Below are 21,048 nucleotides of genomic sequence, written 5' to 3'. Positions count from 1 at the left end.
TGATTTTTTTTATTTTATTTATTTTTTAATTTTATTATGTTATGTTAGTCACCATACAATAGAGAGTGCGAGAGAGCATGTGCAGGGAAGGGGCAGAGGGAGAGAAAGTCGTAAGCAAACTCTGAGCTGAATGCATCGGCCAACAGAGGTCTTGATCTCAAGACCCATGAGATCGGGGCGCCTGGGTGGCTTAGTCGTTAAGCGTCTGCCTTCGGCTCAGGTCATGATCCCAGAGTCCTGGGATCCAGCCCCGCATCGGGCTCCCTGCTCTGGGGGATGCCTGCTTCTCCCTCTCCCACTCCCCCTGCTTGTGTTCCCTCTCTCGCTGTGTCTCTCTCTGTCAAATATATAAATAAAATCTTAAAAAAAAAAAAAAAAGACCCATGAGATCATGACCTTAGCCAAAACCAAGAATCCGAAGCTTAACCAACTGCACCAGCTAAGCACCCCTACCATAAGAGACTCTTCATGATAGAGAACAAACTGACAGCTGATGGAGGGAGGCGGGCAGGGGATGAGCTAGATGGGTGATGGGTATTAAGGAGGGTACTTGTTGTGATGAGCACTTGTTTTTTTTAAAGATTTTATTTATTACAGAGAGAGAGATAGTGAGAGAGAGAGAGCACAAGCAAGGGGAGCGCCAGGCAGAGGGAGAAGCAGGCTCCCTGCCAAGCTGGGAGCCCGATGTGGGGCTTGATCCCAGGACCCTGGGATCATGACCTGAGCCGAAGGCAGACGCTTAACCGACTGAGCCACCCAGGTGCCCCAAGCACTGGGTGTCGTATGTAAGTGATGAATCACTGAATTCTACTCCAGAAAACAATATTGCACCGTATGTTAACTAAGTAAAATTTAAAATAATTAATAATTATTTCTGCTTCAACATGCTTAAGAGGTGGTACAAATACTTAGAAAATTCTATCTCAAAGGTGTGTTTTTATTTATTTATTTATTTTACAGTTTGCATTTCAGTGTTCCCAACTCCCTTTGCAGATGTCTTTTTCAAGGGGGTGTTGGCTGTAAAAGTCCCCGGCAACAAATTTGAAGTGAAACCATGAAGACAGTAGCAAGAAGACATAAGATATCTTTCCAGTAGTTGTTTTCTTTTGCAAAGCTGGGTTCATGTAAGTATTTTGTACCACAAGTAGCCATGAGAACAGAAATTTTTACAAAAGATTCTGTGTGATGTCAGCTTTGGATCACTTTGAGAGTAATGGTTCCATCTAGGGATTTTTAGATGTTGCTAATCTGCGATGTTTTTAAAAGCTTTCTTTAAATCCGTATCCCAGTGATAGGAACCTGCTGTGGGTAACAAGCAGGGTTCACGGGAATAGTATTAGAGCACAAAACTTTGGCCTAAAGGTCTTTTGTTTTGATCCAATACACTTTGTGAATGACTAACTGCATACCAGTAGTTTGGTAGGTGAGGTCTGCACAGAAACAAAGAAAAACACGTTGTCACTAAAGGCACCATAAATATTAAAGATGCAAATTAGATGATGAGTAGTAAAGATTGATTAACACTGATTTATAAAATATGAATAAACTGGACTCCCTCTTAGAAATCATGTTGAAACAGCCTACCTTTCAAATGAAGTTTTAGACTTGGCTTCCCAAATGTATGTTGGGAAAGAGAAGTCAAACAAATACATTGATCTTGTTATAAAAAGAAAACAAACATTTAAAATAATAATAATAATAATAATAATCATGGGCATTATTTAACTCTCATTTTTACACACATGTTTTAACCAAACACACCATTTCAAGCCCAATGACTTGACCACCAACCACAGTATGAAAACACTATGAAAGAGGACTCAGAAAATTACAAAGTTAAAGACTCCCTTTTGACTTTAGGCATGAGGAAAGTTGTTAAGTCAGAAGAAAGTCTTTCCCCAAATTTCACATAAAGAAAAAGGAGATTTGGACAATTCAATCACATTCTTTTCTTTTGAAATTCAAAAGATATAAAAATAAACCATTCTTAAAAATGAAAGCAATAACATTTCCCTTTGTAAAATAGAGGTAATAATAATGCCCACCTCATCAGGTTATTCACCTCAGAAGTCCTGGCATGGGGCGATTGCTCAATATATGTTCGTTTTCTCTCTTCAAAGACAGCAATCAAAATGTAACTATAGGGGCGCCTGGGTGGCTCAGTCCTTAAACGTCTGCCTTCGGCTCAGGTCATGATCCCAGGGTCCTGGGATCCAGCCCCGCATCGGGCTCCCTGCTCAGTGGGAAGCCTGCTTCTCCCTCTCCCACTCCCCCTGCTTGTGTTCCCTCTCTCACTGTGTCTCTCTCTGCCAAATAAATAAATAAAATCTTTAAAAAAAAAATGTAACTGAATATTCATCTGGATCATTTAGGACAAAGCAAATTGTGATGGGAACTTATTTTTTACTCTTAGATCAAAACAATTCTTCATTTCAAGAAAGCAGAGACCTACAGTAGAGGTAGAGAAATCCTTAGAAAATCATTTCCTCCCTTCCAAGAGTACACCCCCATCTACCTTCACACAGTGATACCACTGGACTCTGTAATTGTGACTAATAACTTATCCACTATTTTATAAATACAATGTCTATAATTAACAGAGATAAATATTTAAGAGTTAAGGTAACCCTTGAAAATATCTTTCTTCTTATAGGATTACAAAGCAATTAAAAGTAAAAAAATAACAAAAGAAAGACTACTTAAAGGCACTTCATAGCAGGCTGATGGTATGAAGGAAAAGACATCAGATCTATAATCACAAGAACTGGGTTTCCATTTCAGCTACATGCACAAGCACTGTGTGCCCCGGAGACTAGATTTCCTTGCCTGTGAAATGGAGGTGATACCTGCTGTGAGAATAACATAATGTACATAGGACATTCAGCCCACTTCTTATCTCATGGTATTCACTCCTTCCTCCATTCAGCAATGTTTAATGAATTTTTATGTCTGGCAATGTGCAAGGCACTGGAAATACAAACACGGTTCCTGCTCTCATGGAGCTTACAATATGGTGGAAGAGGCAGACATTAAGAATGACACAAATCATAGTTTGATAAATAAGTAAAAGTTAATTCTGACTAAAAATTAGTTGTTTCCCTTCTCCACATTTATAATAAAGAGAACACATGTTCTTTGTACTTTCACTTATGAGAATTAACTGAATTGATGAATGTGAATCTACTTTGGAAATTCTACAGCTTTCTACAAATGTCCATTACTATATTTGTAACAAAAATTGATCACGCACCCACTACCTGCAAGCCCTAGGGCAAGTACAGAGGTTACCTGGACACAGGTTCTGCCTGCCCCTGCTGGGGGAAGGTAGGACAACCGGGCACTGTGAGCTGTGAGCTGTTTCCAGGCAGAAAGTCCTAAAAAGTGCTTTAAGATAACTTGGGGAAAGTAATTAGATATTTGGAGGCAGCAGAGATGGGCTTTATTGAGAAGGCTTAGGGAGACTTTAGAGCAGGTATATTTGAACTGGCCTTGACAGGAAGCATTTGGATTTGAGGAGATCAGGAAACAATAAGCAAAAGCACAGAAGTGGGATAACAAGGGGCAACAAAGAAACAGTACATGGTGCATTTTGGCTAGATTGAAGGAGGTGTTAATGACAGTACTTGGCAATTAAGAGTTTTGACAAGTAGTTTGAGATCAGATCATAAGGGACCTCGAATGCCAAGCTATGGAGTATGACCTGTATTTTTTAACAGCTTCAAGCCATGGAAGGAATTTGAGTGAGACAATAACATGATTAGAGCTGTGAGTCAGGAAGGGTAATCATCCTATAACAGCGTGTCAAAAGGAGCGTTATGACTATTGATATAATTTTGCTGAAGGGCCTGGAGAGGAAGCTTTTGAAGTCTTGCATTTTGTCTTCTTGAAACCCAGGGTCCTGAAGCTATCAGAGTCAGAGTGGTCCAGGGAACTTGAAGCATTCTTGTAGTTGGTGGTACTGACACAGGTAGAAAATAAACTTCCTCTTCCAAATAATATAGAACTCATAATAGAGATCCAAAGAGCACTTTTCTTTGGTGAAAATAAAGCACTCTTTGCAACCACATCTCTCATTTGCCTTAGCATGGGTCACATTATCTATAATATCATCTCATAGACGTAGACAAGAGAGACACCAGGAGGTAAAAACAATTGCTCTAAAACCTAAGCTGCTATGACTCACCGTTCTAAAAGGTACACACCAGACCCTGTTTCACACCCACTCAGGGCTGTGACTTTAGCATTCAGTAACGGCTGATCAGAGCAGCTTAATGAAATATCCCTGCTTCTGGAACTCCCATGGGCTGCAGCACAGAACAAGCTGACCCTGACCCTCTCCCTGCACACCCAAGAGCCTCTCAAAGCCAAAACAGCTGTGGGAGATGAGTGGCAGCTGGTCAGCCAATCAACAAACAGCTGGTGGATGACAGGCTCCATTTGTGACTCTACAGAGGTGGTGGGGGAAGCCAAGTTGCCCTACCCAGCTGGGTTCAGAACCTCTTGACTGAAAGAGAATAACAGATGTTCATTTAAAAAGTCCAACTACAAACCCCAAACATAATTTTACTGCACAAGTACATGCCAGTGAATATTTGGGGAATAAGAACATTTTTTTTCGCCAGCCCTCACAGGGCGTTTGGAAGATAGACACAGAGAAAGGTCTACATATTTCTAATCTTTATCACATTTCCATGATGAACTCCAGAGAGTGTGAGACACTGTCTTGGTATGTCCTACAGAGCTCTCAGGGCTTGCACTGGGTTTGTTTAGAGCTGGGACAAACATGGGACTGGGCTTCCTATTCCCAAGGCAAGAAGAATTTATTTAGTAGGAACAAGATAGGTAGCTGAAAGCTTTGTACTATTACTTCTTATATAAGTTTTCACATTAAATAGACACATTTGGCATGAATTGACCAACATAGAAGAAAATGACACTAAGCCATCTACATAAGCTTTTAAAGAATTCAAAGTCCAAGATTTAAAATTCTCTTCATCCAAATAAGCAACGAGCAACTAGGGTTGGGCCTCGTGATGAACGGATTATGTAATAAAGGGAGGCAGCCAGAGGTTAAGCTCTTTCTCGAGATGATGAGCAAGGAAATGGAAATCTCCTATCATGGAGAAGATCATCTGAAGGCCTGTTCTTCAAAAGCTTCACCTTGTTGCCTTGGCCCAAATACCAATGTGTTTATGGCCAACATGTGAAGTTATGAGTTCTGTAAAGGTCAAGGAAGATGCCAGAAAGGTCTTGAAAAGTTGTTTAGGCTGGTCTTTGGGCTCTAGTCTATTTGTGGCTCTGTCTTGTCTGAAACTGCCTCCAAAGTCAGAAAGCTCAATTATGAGAAGGCTGAACCTCCACGTCTGTATCCGGATTTCCTGATCTCTCATGGAGGGCATTACTCTGTAATGAGGGAAGGAGAAAATTGGCTTCGAGTAAACTAGAGGTTTTGGGTATCCAGTTCCCTGGTACTTCACTTGGGGTAGAGTTAAGTTTACTTTAAGAAACCAGGTGATACCTGTGAGGATTGTGAGAGTAGAAATGGACTCCAGTAGGCACTCAAACTGATGTGCTGGATCCCAAAACACTAGAGGTAGGTCAAGAGACCAAGGCAGGGTTCACAGAGTAGAGATCACAGGCAGAGCTGGGATAGACCTGGTTCAGGAGTAAACACCCGAGTCTCAGTATGCTGAATCACCTAAAAATATCACCCATTGTCACCCATAATTGCATTCAGTGACTGAGATCCCTCATGCTTCCTGCCTTGTGTAAACTGTTTTGGGTATAATTGATTAGTGGAATTATCTTAGATTTCTAAAGAAGCTTCTGACACAACAGCATAGACTTTTTCCTTTTAAGTTAACATAATGTCTGCTATTTCTACTGTGGACTTGTGTAGAGTGGGAAAGTTTAAATAATTTCTTAAAAATGATTAATACAATGCCTCTCATTATATATGTTTGTTTTCAGATTGCTTTAAGGCGCTCCCTTGGAAAATACACTAAGTCTTTACTGCTCAACAAAAATGTAATCCTGAGAGAAGACCACCAAAACAAATCCATCTCAACAAGTACTAAATGTCAGAAAATAGTTCAAAGTTTCTTTGTAACCTTATCTTGAAATCTGAGAGAAAAATATAAAGTTTACTTATTTTAGGTATAACATATTGAGTCGCAATTGCAAATGTGGGTTATGTTCTTAGGATGATTAAAGAATGACTCAGCCCTTGATTTGGGGCAGAGTACAATTTTCCCAGCCAAATCACATAATGTGACCCAGTATCCATCACTTCACAGTGGACTTCTATAGCACAGTCCCAATGAGGATCACATTTTTAAGCTTATTCAATGGCTTTTCAGTGGCTTAATTGATTTTCTGAAAGACCTATTTCCAAATAATTTTCAAGTGCAGTACCAATCATTTTTTCACCCTTGTTGATTTTTGTCTTCTGCCAGATCCGTTTGCATGTATCTTTAGCAGTTCTTCACTATTTCTTGTTAGATAAAGATGCTAAATGATGGGCACAGTTGTTACATGGAGAAGAACTTTTGGAAACTAACTTTGTAAGTTAGTTATGACACTTTGTAAGCAAGTGTCATAATAATGCAAAAGTAGTGGACTGTCTACTTACTCACAACTTACTACTTACTTTTGCGTTATTACGACACTTGCTTCTTTTCTACCTTGTGTCTTTAGATAACAATTTTGATGACAGGTATTTCATTAAATTTTTTTTTTCTCAAAAGCAAGCCAGGAAAATTACTTCAATTCATACACAGTAATTATAGTAACCATAGACTCCCAGACTCAAGGCAAAATATTTACCTGGGGTAGCCACTCTCCAAATGTTTGAATTCTCTGCGAAGGAACCCCTATTTTAACACTTTCTCCAACAGGATGCTTACTGCCTCCCCAGGCATCTCTTTTCATGTTTGAACAGCTCTGGTATTTATAACATTTTCCTTATAGTAAGCTGAAATCTTATCGAGTATTTGGACATATGAAAGTACAGCTGTCAGGATGCTGGAAAAACACAGTGGGGAAAAGGGAGGAAAAAATCAACTGGGTTATTTTTGCCATGGAGGCAAATTGAGTTTGAATAGTGAGGTGAACATTTAGCTGGTTCTACTGTAGTTGAAAACACAGAAAAGAAATTGTTCTTTTAAGCATCTGTCAGATTATCATGCTCTGACTATCTACAGAACAAATAGTTTGAAATCTCTCTTTAAGTACTAGTGTCATTTCAATAAACTGGGTGAATATTAAACATTTAAACATAATAAAATATTTGTTTTTCAAAAAAACTCTTAAAAATAACCTGTGGATTTAAATTTTTTTTTTTTTTTTTGCTCTATGTCTATCTATAATCGCTTACTGAATCAGAAATCTTGATAATTTAGACGCACTAGCTCATGAACAGGTGTACATGTGTCATGTTTTAATGCCCATCTATTTGAGACAACACTTAAATTAAAAATAATTTAAAGCTACCATATTTTAAAAATCAAAAAAATTATTTTATTTACAAAAGTAAAATTAAAGGCATAATTTTCTTTCCTTCCTTTTTTCTTTTCTTAAGTTGTATGTTATAGCCAGGTTAATTTAGGGGCAACATGGTAAAAACAAATTATTTCCTTGTTATTCCAAGTTTACACTCAGGAAAACTTTTTTATAATTAAGTTGTTAAAACCCTTAATTAATGGAATCACAGCTCAATTTCTAATGCAATTGTACTGCTCTTTAATTAAAGACAAAGGCTCTGGGGCTCTGCTTTCCCTTCTTACATGGGGATGTTCACCATTTTCAGTGAACCCTGTAAAATGTGTCTGGGGAGGGGCGCCTGGGTGGTTCAGTCATTAAGCATCTGCCTTTGGCTCAGGTCACGATCCCAGGGTCCTGGGATCGAGCGCTGCATCTGGCTCCCTGCTCTGCGGGAAGCCTGCTTCTGCCTCTCCCACTCCCCCTGCTTGTGTTCCCTCTCTCACTGTGTCTCTCTCTGTCAAAAAATAAATAAAATCTTTAAAAAAAAATGTGTCTGGGGAGTTTCATAGTTCCCTGCGTTTTGAGCAACTCACATTCAAACCATGTTCTTCTGAAGACCATGGCCCTGAAGGTCATGCATTTCTCATGTTCCTCTAGGGCACCTTCACACTCATCTCTTGGTTAAAGTTCAAAACCTTCTTTGCAGGAGGAAATCCCAGGGTCCCAAGCTCCACTCAGGTATTTTTACTGAAGGCCTACAGTCTCATGACCACTTCCAGCTTGATCTGACTTCACACCCTCAGCAGGTTTCCATCGTCACTGCTAAAATCAGTGCCTATTTTCCAGCTCACTTCTAGACCAGGGGAACTGTGAGTTTTCCCTCTAAAGTTCTCTGCTCACTGTTGAGGAATTTGCAGCAGGAATGAAATACTGATGTTTGAGGAAAATTACAGTAACAACCATTTCGGGGATAGATGAGAAGGATGAGTCTGGTGGCCAGAAGACCAATTGGAAGACTTTTGCAGCTGTAGAGGTGAAAGCTAACAGAAGACACAAAATGTAAACACTAATCTGGCTTCTGATTTCACGACAGATTGGTACAAAATACTTATTAGGTGAGTCCTCTTCCAGTGTCTAACCATTTCTCTTTGTGTTTGGCGCTTAACACTTCTGTCTGACACTTTAGTTCCTTCCCACATTGTTCCAGTAGCCTTTCACCTTAGGCTGGAAGCCTGAGTTTATGGCTGTTCTTGTGCAGGCACTGTTCCCCTCTCCCCCAGCCAGCTGAGTGTTAGCATTGTGGTAGGCACATTGCATACATTAAAAATAGCCATTCACAGTCCAATCCATAGAGACAGAAGGTAAAATAGTGGTTTCCAGGGACTGAGGAAGGGCAGGCAACAGAGAACAACTGTTTAATAGGTAGAGTTGCAGTTGGGGAAGATGAAAAAGTTCTGGAGATGGATGGTGGTGATGGCTGCACGACAAAGGGATTGCACTCAGTGCTGCTCAACTGGACACTTAAAAATCGTTAAAATGAGAAAAAATCGTTAAAAAGGTAAATGTTATGTTATCTATATTTTATCACAATGAACAAACAAACAAAAAAAGAACGAGAACTCCTGGGGCAAATCAACCCAGAAGCTTGCCCGACTTCAAGATACTTTATTTGTGTGAGCTAACTAATTCCCTGTTGTTTACAGCAGTTAGCTATGGATTTCTTATAATTTGAACCATGAAGCACTCTAATAAAATCACTGTTAGAGAAAAATTAACCCTATTGTTTACATAAAAAAACAACCATTCACATTTTTATAGATGAAGAAACTGAGAGGTTCAGGGAAGTTGACAGCTTGCCCAAGTCACACAGTCAGTGAGTGGAGAACCCACATTCCAATCTAAGGCTTGTTCAGCTGCAAATTTTATACCACCTTCTCTTAAGCAAAACAAATCTTAGCCAATGAATATACGAAATCTCAGACTATGGGAACTGGGAACTGTTCTCCAACCAGGAACAGGCATTTTTTTTTTTTAATCTAAGTTGTTTCTCTTGTTTCTGATGCAGTTACTTACCAACATTTATTTGTAGTGATTGAATCTCCTGAGAGTTAACGCCACGACTCCTGCCAAAATCCATCGAACCAAACTATTTGTAAAGGGACCACATGCTTTTATTTTCCATGCTTAACTTTTAAATAAAAATAACATTTAAAGCTTTGGAATGTTACCTGTTAATATATTCAGAATGAATTTTGTTTTGAACTTTTTAAACTCACTTTGAAGACCACTTTGTATTTGATCTTGATTCTGGAATTTTTGCGACAGATTTTGGCTAAAAATATTTAAGTTATAACAATATAATTTTTAAGCTGAGATTTCTGAGATGTGATTACAAACTAATGTGGCTTTTTAGAAAACAGTGGAGTCCAAATTCGTATCATTGACTTCAAAGCAAACATCTTGGGAGACTGTACATACTGATATTTCAATTATCCATTCACTGAAACACATAAGAAGTACTTATTCTATGTCAGACACTCAGAGAATTTTTGAAATTCCTTTTTGATATTTCTTCCAAAGCCAGTTAATGAGCCATGCAGAAAGCTTATTTATTTATTTATTTTTAATTTTATTTATTTACTTGAGGGAGAATGAGACAGAGAGCACAGAGGAAGAGGGAGAAGCAGACTCTCCACTGAGCAGAGTCTGACGTGGGGCTCAATCCCAGGACCTAGAGATCATGATCTGAGCTGAAAGCAGATGCTTAACCGACTGAGCCACCCAGGTGCCCCAGAAAACTTATCTCTTTATAGTCCTCTATTATTTTGACCCCCAACCAAAAATATACAATTTGGTCATCTACTTTATTCAATACATTTGGCTTCTAGAGACTTCAGGCTATGACTAAAACTCAACTCCAACTTCAGATGTTGAAGAATTGACAAAGCGGAAGATATCCTAAAGATTCCTTTACATGAAGCATACAACTACTCTCGTAAGACTTGCACTTGGTAATACCTGATCACCCCTCTTAAATAGTACCTTTCTTCCTTCATTCGCTATTACTTTCCCCCACGTTGTTTTTCTCTATGGTGCTTATCTCTCACTAATAGAATGTGAGTCTCATGAGAGCAGAGACTTTTGTCTGTTGCTGTCTTCCTGACACTGGAATAATGCCCAACACATAAAAGGTGCTCCATCAACAGTTGAATGAATGAATGAATAAAATGAAGATTTATATTACTTTACATAAATGTTTTGCTTCAATTTCACAATTCCATAAATCAATGCAAGCATAAGGTTTCATTGTGATGACTTACAGTGCCATGTGCTCTGTTACTACTCTTATTATTCAATAAATAGAAATAAAGTGATTCTTTGGTTCATTAACAGTGTAGATTCTTTTCTTCTGTTCTTTCCTACTTTTAGGTGATAAGTCATAGTTGGATTGTCTCCGGGAACTTTGCTGTCTCTCCTTTTAACTGTATTAGATTGGTACAGGCTTCCCATTTTTGTACCATAACTATATGCAGGGTGCTAAGAAAAATGGAAAATAAGAGTAGGGTTACTCCATGTTTTCAGAAGGTTAAAGATGTGTTTGGAAGAACAAGAACCTGTATTTGAAGTACAAAACAATTAGAAGAGTGATGTTCTGCAGAATACCTTCTCAGAGAAAGCAGAATGGCTTGTGTTGGGGCTTCTCAGAAAACACTGTGGAAGAGATAGTACAGGGCCTGGACATTGAGAAATGAGCTGAATGTGGACACGTGCAGTAAGGACCTGTTAAGAAAGGGTCAGAGGCAACATGTGATTCAAGCAGTGGAAAACAGCACGTGCTCTTGCCTTCCTCCCACCCCATCAGCTGCTCCTCCTCCACGTCCTTGACTCCTCTTCTCGTCTTTTAAACATTGTGCTTCAGGCCCCAGGACTCTTCTTCTCTATGTGTACTCACTCCTTAAGTGATTTCTTCCAGCCTCATGCTTCAAACAGCCTCCCAAGTTTATAATTCCAGCCTCAGTCCTCCCTGATGTCCAGACTCATGTACCAACTGCCAACTCAACATCTGTACCACAGCGTCTTAACAGAATTTTCAAACAAAACATTTGATTGTCTCCTCCTCAAACTACTCATATAAGCTCTGTCTTTAAAGTATATACCAAGAAGGATGGCTTTTCTGCACCACCCTCCTGCTAACAGCCTAATTTAAGCTACCACACTGTTCACTTGCTCTAGGACAATGTCTTCCTAACTGGGCTCCCTGCTGTCATTCTCTACTCACCATGTAGTACCCATAGTGATCTCTTCAAATTATGTACCAGTTCTGGCCACATCCTTGCTTAAAATCCTTCAAACATTGCTCTTCTGTGACACGCTTGTGTAACAGAATCTGCTTCAGCGCCTGTGTACCTGCTATTCCTTCCACTTAGAATGTTCTTCCACTCCCCCAGTACTTGGGTGTCTCGCTCCCCTAGCTTCACTTAGGACCATTATGCTTGACCCCTATCTAAAATGGCCATTCTACTCTGAAAAACAAACTGAGGGTTCTAGAGGGGAGGGGGGTGGGAGGATGGGTTAGCCCGGTGATGGGTGTTAAAGAGGGCACGTTCTGCATGGAGCACTGGGTGTTATATGCAAACAATGAATCATGGAACACTACATCAAAAACTAATGATGTAATGTATGGTGATTAACATAACATAATAATAAAATAAATAGATAAAATGGCCATCTTCCCTCCACCACTTTTTCCTCCCTTCCCTTTAAAAAAAAAAAAAAAAAAACTCTTCCAAGCACTTATGATATATTTATTTTTTTATATTCTTATTGCCTGTTTCTTACCACTGGAATACAGGTTCCATGAGGTCAGAGAGTGTTTGTTTACTGCTATAACCCTTGTGACTAGAGTGATACCTGGCACTGAATAAATATCTGTTGAATGAATGAATTGCCATCCTGTTGGTTAACCCCTCCTGATGTAAGGTGGTATCCTAGTGATGTGATCAGAACCCAGAGGGCAGCCTCAATACAGAGAAACAAGTGAAAGATGGGGCAATCCTAGCAGAGCAAGTGCAACAGACAGAATCAAGATGGGGACTGGGAAAACGAGGCTGGAAGGACTGTCAGGTAATCCAGCGCCTCCTGCAGCCCAGATTATTTTAGACCCTTGTAGACTCTAGTGGACTCTGGAGCCAATGAAACATACCAAACAAGATTTTCCAGTGCCACGCTGTAGCTGCCATGGGAAGCCTCTTTCTGGGGAAAAGCCTGCTCCAGGAATCAAAGGAGCAATGTGTCCAACAGGACTGGTCTCCATGCATATTGGCTGCAACCATAGTCAGCACTGAATTTTTACATGAGAAAGTTGGCTGTACTGCTGTGGAAATATAATTGATAATTGTTTATCTTCTCCAATGGGCTGTGAACTTCTAAGGGGAAGAGACTTCCTGGTTCTGTATTGCTCTTGATACAAAGTCTGCACTCCTGGCAAACATTTGAGAGAATGGCTGAAAGAAGGGAGAAAAAAAATGGATCATTAATCTCTTCTTGGCAATACCCACAGGTGTGCAGAGAAGCATAATCTCAATTTGCCTCTTTCAACCTGATTGATAGAAATCTTTTGCATGCATTGAATGGCCAATGGTTAAGACTTTGAACACAGTACGGTCTATCCCTTCCCAACCCTGAACTGACCCCCTAAGCAGCAAACTGATATGTCCACCAATTTACACCTCTTGCACAGGTAGAATGGCAACCAATACAGATCTAAATTTCAAATCATTGACATTAAAGATTTAAAATGAGCCATTAGGTTATTCATATAGTTCCTTAATCTCTGCCAGGGCAAGATCTTTCAATTTGTTCTAATTAAGAGTTCAACATTCTCTTAACTAAATAACCTTCCACTTGGGAAAAAAAAGTGCCTTTACGCCGCACCCCCTACCCCAGCAAATTCTAAAGTAATTAAAAATAAATGAATAAAAAATATACTTCTAACTGTTTCTCAATAGTTTTGGCCATTATCCTGTCAAGTATTTCTTATTTTTATTTATTTTTTTAAATACACATATTCCTCAATTTTGGATTAAATATGTGACCCCGTTGACATTCCAGGAACAATTTCAGAGTGTTTCTTCTTGGGGATTAGCCTTTCTCAGAGCCTCTCTGGGCTGGCAGCATCCTGAATTAACACATTGCTGGCTTTCCCCTGGACCCTGTTGTTTATTTCTTCCATTGTCCTACCCTGTGAATACTGAGAAAGAGGAGAATTCTTTTTCATTCCGAAGGACATAAACGTGGTCTTCATCCTTAAGACTGAACCTTTGATTAAGGTCTGCAAGTGAAAAGGAAAAGCACATAGCAATCTTCAATGTATAATTCCACATCTCTGTCACAAAGGTGTGATAAAATGGCTCTGCTATTTCCCGGAGTCTTCGTCCCAGGTTGCTGAAGCCTTGGGTCAGTGTAGGTCTGACCAGTGAGCACACCTCCTTCTGGATGCCTCCTTACATTTATTCCAACTTCCATCAAATAACTACTCCCATCCTCGTGTCTCTAATCCCTGTGCCATTCTGTTTGGCACATTCATTTCCTTTCCTTCTTCCAAATCACTGTGCAACCAGTGTCAGGCAGTTTCAACACAGTGAATTCCCAAGCTAGCATTTCTAAAATCTACTTTCAAATGTTATTCCTTTTACCTTTCTCTGACGCAACATCCATCTCTTTCAAATCTCTCTTCTCAGCGAATGGGTTAATGTCTCTTTTTTAGGTTACAGGGGGAGAAAATGGAAAGATCTAAGTGGGAGACTTTTTAATACAGAGCTCTTAAATCTTGGACTAGAAATTGAGAATCTTTGCAAACCATATATCATTATAGGGTTCTCTGGAAAGGTGTGGATGCTAACCTGCTTACCTAATCGCTCTTATTAAGTATGTGCTCCCTGGACTTCTGAGGTCTCAGAGAAGGCTTTAGGTATAGAGAGTGAAAAGTTCTGAACAGGCGTAAAATCCCCCACTTTGCCAGCATGTCTGTGCAGATGGGGAGTGCTGGGGAGACGTGGAGGTGGTGTAGTCGGTCCTCTCCTGCCTATGTGTTTAGTGCGCCATCTAGTGAAGCTCGCAGAAGGCAAGAAAGCCTGAGGGCCCCAGGAAGACACACACAGCTCAAGGTTGGGCTGGCTTCCCCTCTGGGTCAAATTTCCATGGCAAAACTGACTGTACTTCAACTCTACCAGTGCACAGGTGACAAATGCTGTACACATCATTAGCAGGTTGGTGGAAGTCATGGGATATTTAAGGAAAAGGATAAAAGACTTTAAGGACCTCTTAAGAAAGGCAAAAAGTACTGTTATACAGTTATTCCAGAGAGTAGGACTCTAAAATTATAAGTCCTCTGGTTGAACAAACAAATAATATTTCTCTATGAATACTAGAAACACAAAAAAGGAGTTGAAGGAAGAGAAAAAAGAGAAGACATGGAGAGAAAATGAAAGATGGGGACAGGATAACATGCTTTCTAGGTAGTTCTAAACCTGGGCTCAAATTTTGGAGCTACCACTTACGATTTGTGTGATGGTAGGCAATTTATTTAAACTTAGTAAGCTTCAATACGTTCATCTGTAAAATGGGCATCATTCCACCTATCTCATAGAGATGCTGTGAGGGATAGATAAAGGAATATATGAAAGCACCAAGCCCAGAGATGCACGTGAAAATGCTCAATAAATGGTAGTGTTATTAGTAGGGAAAAGACAAAAGGAAAAGAGAGGGAAAGAGGAAGGCTCAGTAAAGGATAGCGTAGAACACATTATGATGTGAGAAAGGAAATAACATCTAGGACTGTCCAACTTAGCAGAAGGCATTTATTTGATCAACTGAACAAGTGAACCCATGAAAGGGGATGTCTTCTCCGACTCCAGCAGACCAGGGTCTCTGTCTGAAGTCCACCTTTGTTACTGTACTCACAAGTGTCAGAAAGGGCTCCACAGGAGAGCCCTTCCTCTTGGCACCCCTTGGTCTTCAAGCGGTGGGCTGAGAAGCCTACACGACTCCCCCTACAGGTCTTTCATTCAGTGCTGGGATCTTATGTGAAGGAAAGGTAAATGTGACCAGTCAGAGATGGGGCTGATCAAGGGGTAGCAATTAGGAACTAGGCTTTAGCCAATGAGAGTAGCCACTAACATGGACTAACTTGAAGCAGCCTTCTGAGAATCCTGGTTCACCACTGTTTGTGGCAATTAATACCGACTGCATGATACTTTTTCAGAGACTAGAAGAAATATCTGTATACCCTGAGACACGTACTCTCACCACCAGAAGCCGAATGCCCATGGCAGACCCAGGAGGTGGATACACACAGCTGCCTCAGTCTCTCCTTTGGAACCTGATCTGGTGACGTCTAAGGGTTGCCTAAAACCCTCCAGACTCCTGCAGCCTCTGGAGAGCACAGTCCTGCACTTCCCCCCATACCCTCTCACACACTCATGTCCTCCGAGGAAGCCCCTAGCCTACCATCTCTAGCCAGAGCCCAGGGCTGGAGGTCATAATGCCCTTCCCCTGATGTAATGACCAGCCACAGTCTCAGGGGAACAGCAACCATCGCCTGCCATTTCTAACCTTTTCCCAACTTCCTTCCAGGCCAAAGAGAAAACGAGGAACAAGAACTCAGTAATATGATCCCCAATTAGCATAAAATAAAAACAACCCAGTCATGTTTTCCATGGGCTTTTCCAACCTCAAACTAAACACATAAAACAGGGAGAAAGAGATAAAAATATACACACGGAACTAGAAATATATATATACTGTCCATGGATGTACAGCCAAGCACCCTGACCCAAATGAGTATCTGTCCCTAGGAAAACCAAGCAGCCAGACGCAGAAATCTGAGAATTTTTCCCTTCCCGACGTGCAGTGTGAGTCCAGACAGGAAGGGAAAGTATCCTGATTCCTTGGTATGGAAGGGGTTAAGTCCTCAGCCATCCTATTCTAAAGTGATTTATGATGATGTGTAGTGTTTCAAAACTTTTCCCCCACCCCAAAGAACAGCCCTCTCCTTCCCCACCGAGTCCACTCTCAACGTGCTGAAGTGGGAAGGAGGTGGTGTTTTGCTGATCTGTTAAATTCTTAGTGAAGTTTCCTTGATTTCCAGCGGCTGCTGTTGTTTGAGTTTGGTTTGGATCAAAACTGAGGTTGTCCTGGCATTTCTGGGACCGGGTCCAGGCAAGAGGAAGAAGAAAAAGAAGGAAAAGGAAAAGAGGAGGAAAAAAAAAAAAAAGGTGGGGAGAAATAAAGGAGGGGAGAAGAACAGGAAAAGAAAAAAGTCCTTTTTCAACATCACATTCCTGTGTTTTCCCTCAGCCTGGAAAACATATTAATCCCAGTGCTTTCAGGCTTGGAAACAAAGGGACTCAGCCAGACTGTGGGGGAAAGGGTGATAAGAAGGATCCTGGAACTCTAAAGAGAGAAAGAGCAAGATTCAGGGAGAGCTGGGACTTCACTTTCAGGGGCGCCCTGTGTTGTCGGCACAGGGACTGGCACACACAGACACGCGAGCAGAAACTACAGACAAATGGAGATGCAAAGACTCACAAGGACAGCTCCTTTCCCCTCATCCTACTTGTCAAGAAGGTGAGAAGACAGCCAGAGGAAAGAAGAAAGCAGCTCGGCCCTCAGGTCAGGACAGGCTGTGGGTCCGTGGCGCCTTTGGGAGCCGGAGCTGCAGCACACCCCCCCTTTGTACTGCTCAGCCGGGCGAAGGAGAACGAGGCTTGGGAGGAAAAGTATTTCATCTAGGAAACTGTCCTGGGACCCACACTTCAGATTGCCTTTTAAACCCTCTGCATTCCATCTCCATGAGCCACGATGTAAGTGTGTAATCCTTGCTGTCTTTGGTGTGTTTGTTTGTTTCTTGGTTGCTCATTTGAAGAAATGAAACAGGAATGTTGTCATAATTAATATGCTCAGTGTGCCTTTTCTCTGGAGCATCAGAGAACCGGGTGGAAACAGGGCAAGCACGCTGAATGGGGAACGGAGCTGGGTTTCCTGCTTAATGTAACTGTCTCTGTTAAGCACTAACAAATTACAGGGGTTTAAAAGCAACAGGATCTCATCCTTTTTTTCCATTCCCTGACCTCCTTGCTTCTTCTCTCACCACCCCTTCCCCCACCCCCTTGGCCAAGACAGAGAAAGAGAAAATGCCCAGTTCTGTTTGCAATTAAATGATTTTCTTCTTTTTCTTTCTTTTTTTTTTTTTTCCATTCCCCCTCTCCCTTTCTGTCTTTTGACCCTGCTGCCTTTCAAAGTGGATTGCACAATGACATGGAGAATGGGACTCAGTTTTACCATGCTGTTGGCAATGTGGCTGGTGTGTGGTTCAGAACCCCACCTCCATGCCATGAACAGGGGGAGCCACGGAGGGCGGAAAGCACCTCTGGTTTCCCCAGCCAGCAGAAGGCCAGCTCGGCTTCTGAGGCACACGGGGAGGTCTCAGGGAACTGAGAGAAGCACTCTGGAAGAACCAAACCTTCCGCCTCTCCAGAGAAGGAGGAGTGTGCCGGTGTTGAGAGTAGCCCCCGCGACGACCACGCCGCCAGCCCCACAGCACATCAGTGGGGCCCCAGTGCGACCCAAGCAGAGACCAGTAGCCCCGAGCTCTCCCCGTGACATGATCCGAGATGAGGGGTCCTCAGCTCGCTCAAGAATGTTGCGTTTCCCCTCTGGGTCCAGCTCTCCCAACATCCTTGCCAGCTTTGCAGGGAAGAATAGGGTCTGGGTCATCTCGGCCCCTCACGCCTCGGAGGGCTACTACCGGCTCATGATGAGCCTCCTGAAGGACGATGTGTACTGCGAGCTGGCGGAAAGGCACATCCAGCAGATTGTGCTGTTCCACCAGGCGGGCGAGGAAGGAGGCAAGGTGCGGAGGATCACCAGTGAGGGCCGGGTCCTGGAGCAGCCCCTGGACCCCAACCTCATCCCAAAGCTGATGAGCTTCTTGAAGCTGGAGAAGGGCAAGTTTGGCATGGTGCTGCTGAAGAAGACGTTGCAGGTAGAGGAGCGCTATCCCTATCCCGTCAGGCTGGAGGCCCTGTATGAGATCATCGACCAGGGCCCCATCCGCAGGATAGAGAAAATCAGGCAGAAGGGTTTTGTCCAAAAATGTAAGGCCTCTGGGGTCGAGGGCCAGGTGGTGGAGGAGGGGAACAATGGCGGAGGGGCAGGAAAGCCGGTCGTGAGCAGTGAGAAGAGAAAGGACGACCAGAGGAGAGCCCAAGTCCCACCGACCAGAGAGAGTCGGGTGAAGGTGCTGAGAAAGCCGGCCGCCACCACGGCCGCCCCTCCCCCGCCTCCTCCAACCCCAAGGGCCACCACCCTGCCTCCTGCTGCAGTCCCAACCGTGACCCGGGCCACCTCTCGGGTGGTAACTGCAGCTGCAAGACTGACAACCACCACGGCCTTTCCCACCACCCAGAAGCCCTGGACCCCCAGGGTGCACCCCTCCTCAGATGCCCATAGGCCCCCCGCAACGGCGGACGGGGCCCCTGCCAGGGAGCCCGGGGCCTCAGAGAATCTCTACCCTCAGCCCAGGAAGGAGCAGCACAGGGAGAGGCTGCAGACCACGAGGAGGCCCGGCAAGGCCACCGGCTTCGAGAGCTTCACGGCTGCCCCTCCCACCACCATCTCAGAGCACAGCACTAGGGCGGGCGCGGGACGTTTCCGGGACAACCGCACAGACAGGCGGGAGCACGGCCACCGGGACCCAAATGTGGTGCCAGGTCCTCACAAGCCAGCCAAGGGGAAACCTCCCAAAAAGAAAGCCCAGGACAAAATTCTTAGCAATGAGTATGAGAGTAAGTATGACCTCAGCAGGCCTACTGCCTCTCAGCTGGAGGAGGAGTTGCAGGTGGGGAATATTCCCCCCCAAAAAGCAAAGGAATCGAAAAAGCATGAAAAGCTTGAGAAACCTGAGAAGGAGAAGAAAAAAAAGGTGAAAAATGAGAAAGCAGACAAGTTACTCAAGAGTGAAAGGCAGGTGAAGAAGGAGAAGGCTGAGAAAAAGAGCAGGCAGGAGAAAGAGAAGAGCAAGAAGAAAAAAGCAGGGAAAACAGAGCAGGAGGGCTACCTGAAACCCACCACCAAACACTTTGCTCAGAGTCCCAGGAAGTCGGTGACCAATCTGCTGGGGTCCTTTGAAGGCAAACGAAGGCTTCTTGTAAGTAATCTTCTCCCCAGCATTGTTCTGTGGGCTGAGGCAGGGCATGGTAATGTTTGCTTTACGTTATTTTTCTACAATCATGTTGCTGGATGGCAGACTGGCTGAATCCGTGCCATGTCAAGATCAGGAGGTTCATCCAGAAAGGGCAGCTAGGCCAGTAGCTCCTTTTGGTTTAGTGCTCTATGAACCATACTCTGTCCACACAGGTTCGTGGCCCTGAGGTCCAGACTCAATGGTCGGGAGCCCTTAGACATAAGCCCAGGGAAGCCTCTATGCACAGCTTTTTCCAAACTTGTCAGTACCCATCCCCCATCCTTAGCTCTCTTCCAACGGATAGTTCTCGGTAAGAGCTCCCTTCTACCAAGTTCAAAGAATAAAAGAAGAACAAAGGAGTTCCTAAAATGGCATGCATTGACTCTGGTCACAACTTAGGAAGAGGATGTATCTCTTCATGAGCTTAGGAACTAGAAGCATGTGTATGGGGAAATGGTAAAGTTTCTCCTTTTTCTCCTAATTAGGTCTCTATCAGAGTGGAAGCCTCAAAGAGGAAAGGAAGGCAGCCTGGTTGGGGAGTGGGTATGACTGGGAGTGGGGAAGGGTCCTTGTTGGCGTGACCCTCACGAATGCTTTAAAACCAGCTGGTTGAAGTCTTCTCCCCTTAAAGACTGCCTCCCCCATCACTGCCCAACTCACAGTAAGAGGCCAAAAGGACAGCGTGGGGAACTGGGTTAATTGTTCCAATTTCCAAAATGCTAGAGACAGATGTCAGTTTCTCCTGAGCCTCTGTCAAATGAGTGCCTGTGTGTGTGTGTGTGTGTGTGAGAGAGAGAGAGAGAGAGAGAGAGAGAGAGAAAGGAGACAAGCAAGTCTTGCTCCCACTTTGCCTGTGTTTCTGAAGCCACTGATACAGAGTAAGTCAAGGTCCATCTCAGGAGCTATCTCTTTTGGCCATTACTAGCCTCCATCCCAAGAATAATTAAAGAATCTAGTCAAGCCGAAGGAAGCCTTTGGGCAGAAAGAAACCCCATCTTAAATGTAAGGGCAGTTCTCATCAGCCGTGTGAGAATGGTTCCTTCTTCCCCTCTTCATGTCTCCTTGCCCCCTCTTTTAGGGCCGTTCCAAGATTTCTACCCCTTCTTAATGCTGTCATTTTACTCCAGGCTGTCAAGGAGGAGAAGGTACAGTACAATCACTTCAGAGAAAAGGATCAGCAAATTAATGTCAGGCAGTGTGAGTGAGGAAGGATTTTTTTCGGATACATGGGTGGGAAGGAGACAGCTCAGGCCACTGAGGACAGAGTTTGTCCTACTAAAGGCACGAGGTGACTGCACCCTGCATTATCCCCACCCAAAGAG

At 42.9% G+C, this 21,048-nt stretch overlaps 1 protein-coding gene and 1 long non-coding RNA gene across 6 annotated transcripts in view; one reads left to right on the top strand and one right to left on the bottom strand.

Annotated features, from left to right (window-relative positions):
• Window positions 1–916: 916 nt before the first annotated feature.
• On the bottom strand, window positions 917–16,077 carry LOC118519245 (uncharacterized). Of its 4 annotated transcripts, none has more exons than XR_013445200.1 (7): window positions 14,178–16,077; window positions 12,686–12,986; window positions 11,146–11,262; window positions 9,556–9,628; window positions 8,076–9,002; window positions 6,826–7,023; window positions 917–1,430 (listed from the first exon to the last, which is right to left on the bottom strand). It is a non-coding gene; the product is annotated as an uncharacterized LOC118519245 (long non-coding RNA). The 4 variants fall into 4 exon arrangements; XR_004909069.2 differs by lacking the exon at window positions 917–1,430 and adding an exon at window positions 3,423–5,403; XR_013445201.1 differs by lacking the exon at window positions 917–1,430 and adding an exon at window positions 5,412–5,655.
• Window positions 16,078–16,365: 288 nt separating this feature from the next.
• CCDC80 (coiled-coil domain containing 80) overlaps window positions 16,366–21,048 on the top strand; it is a 35,632-nt gene continuing 30,949 nt past the window's right edge. For both annotated transcript variants that reach the window (XM_078066047.1, XM_036066599.2), the window contains exons 1-2: window positions 16,366–17,345; window positions 17,784–19,690. In XM_078066047.1, the coding sequence (XP_077922173.1) occupies window positions 17,795–19,690 (1,896 nt within the window). In that variant the 5' untranslated portion in view covers window positions 16,366–17,345; window positions 17,784–17,794. The remainder of the gene's footprint in view (window positions 17,346–17,783; window positions 19,691–21,048) is intronic.

The sequence above is a fragment of the Halichoerus grypus genome, chromosome 1, assembly GCF_964656455.1.
Source record: "Halichoerus grypus chromosome 1, mHalGry1.hap1.1, whole genome shotgun sequence".
Classification (NCBI taxonomy): domain Eukaryota; kingdom Metazoa; phylum Chordata; class Mammalia; order Carnivora; family Phocidae; genus Halichoerus; species Halichoerus grypus.
The sequence above is the reverse complement of the archived record's forward strand: the minus strand, read 5'-3'. Positions and strand labels throughout refer to the sequence as shown.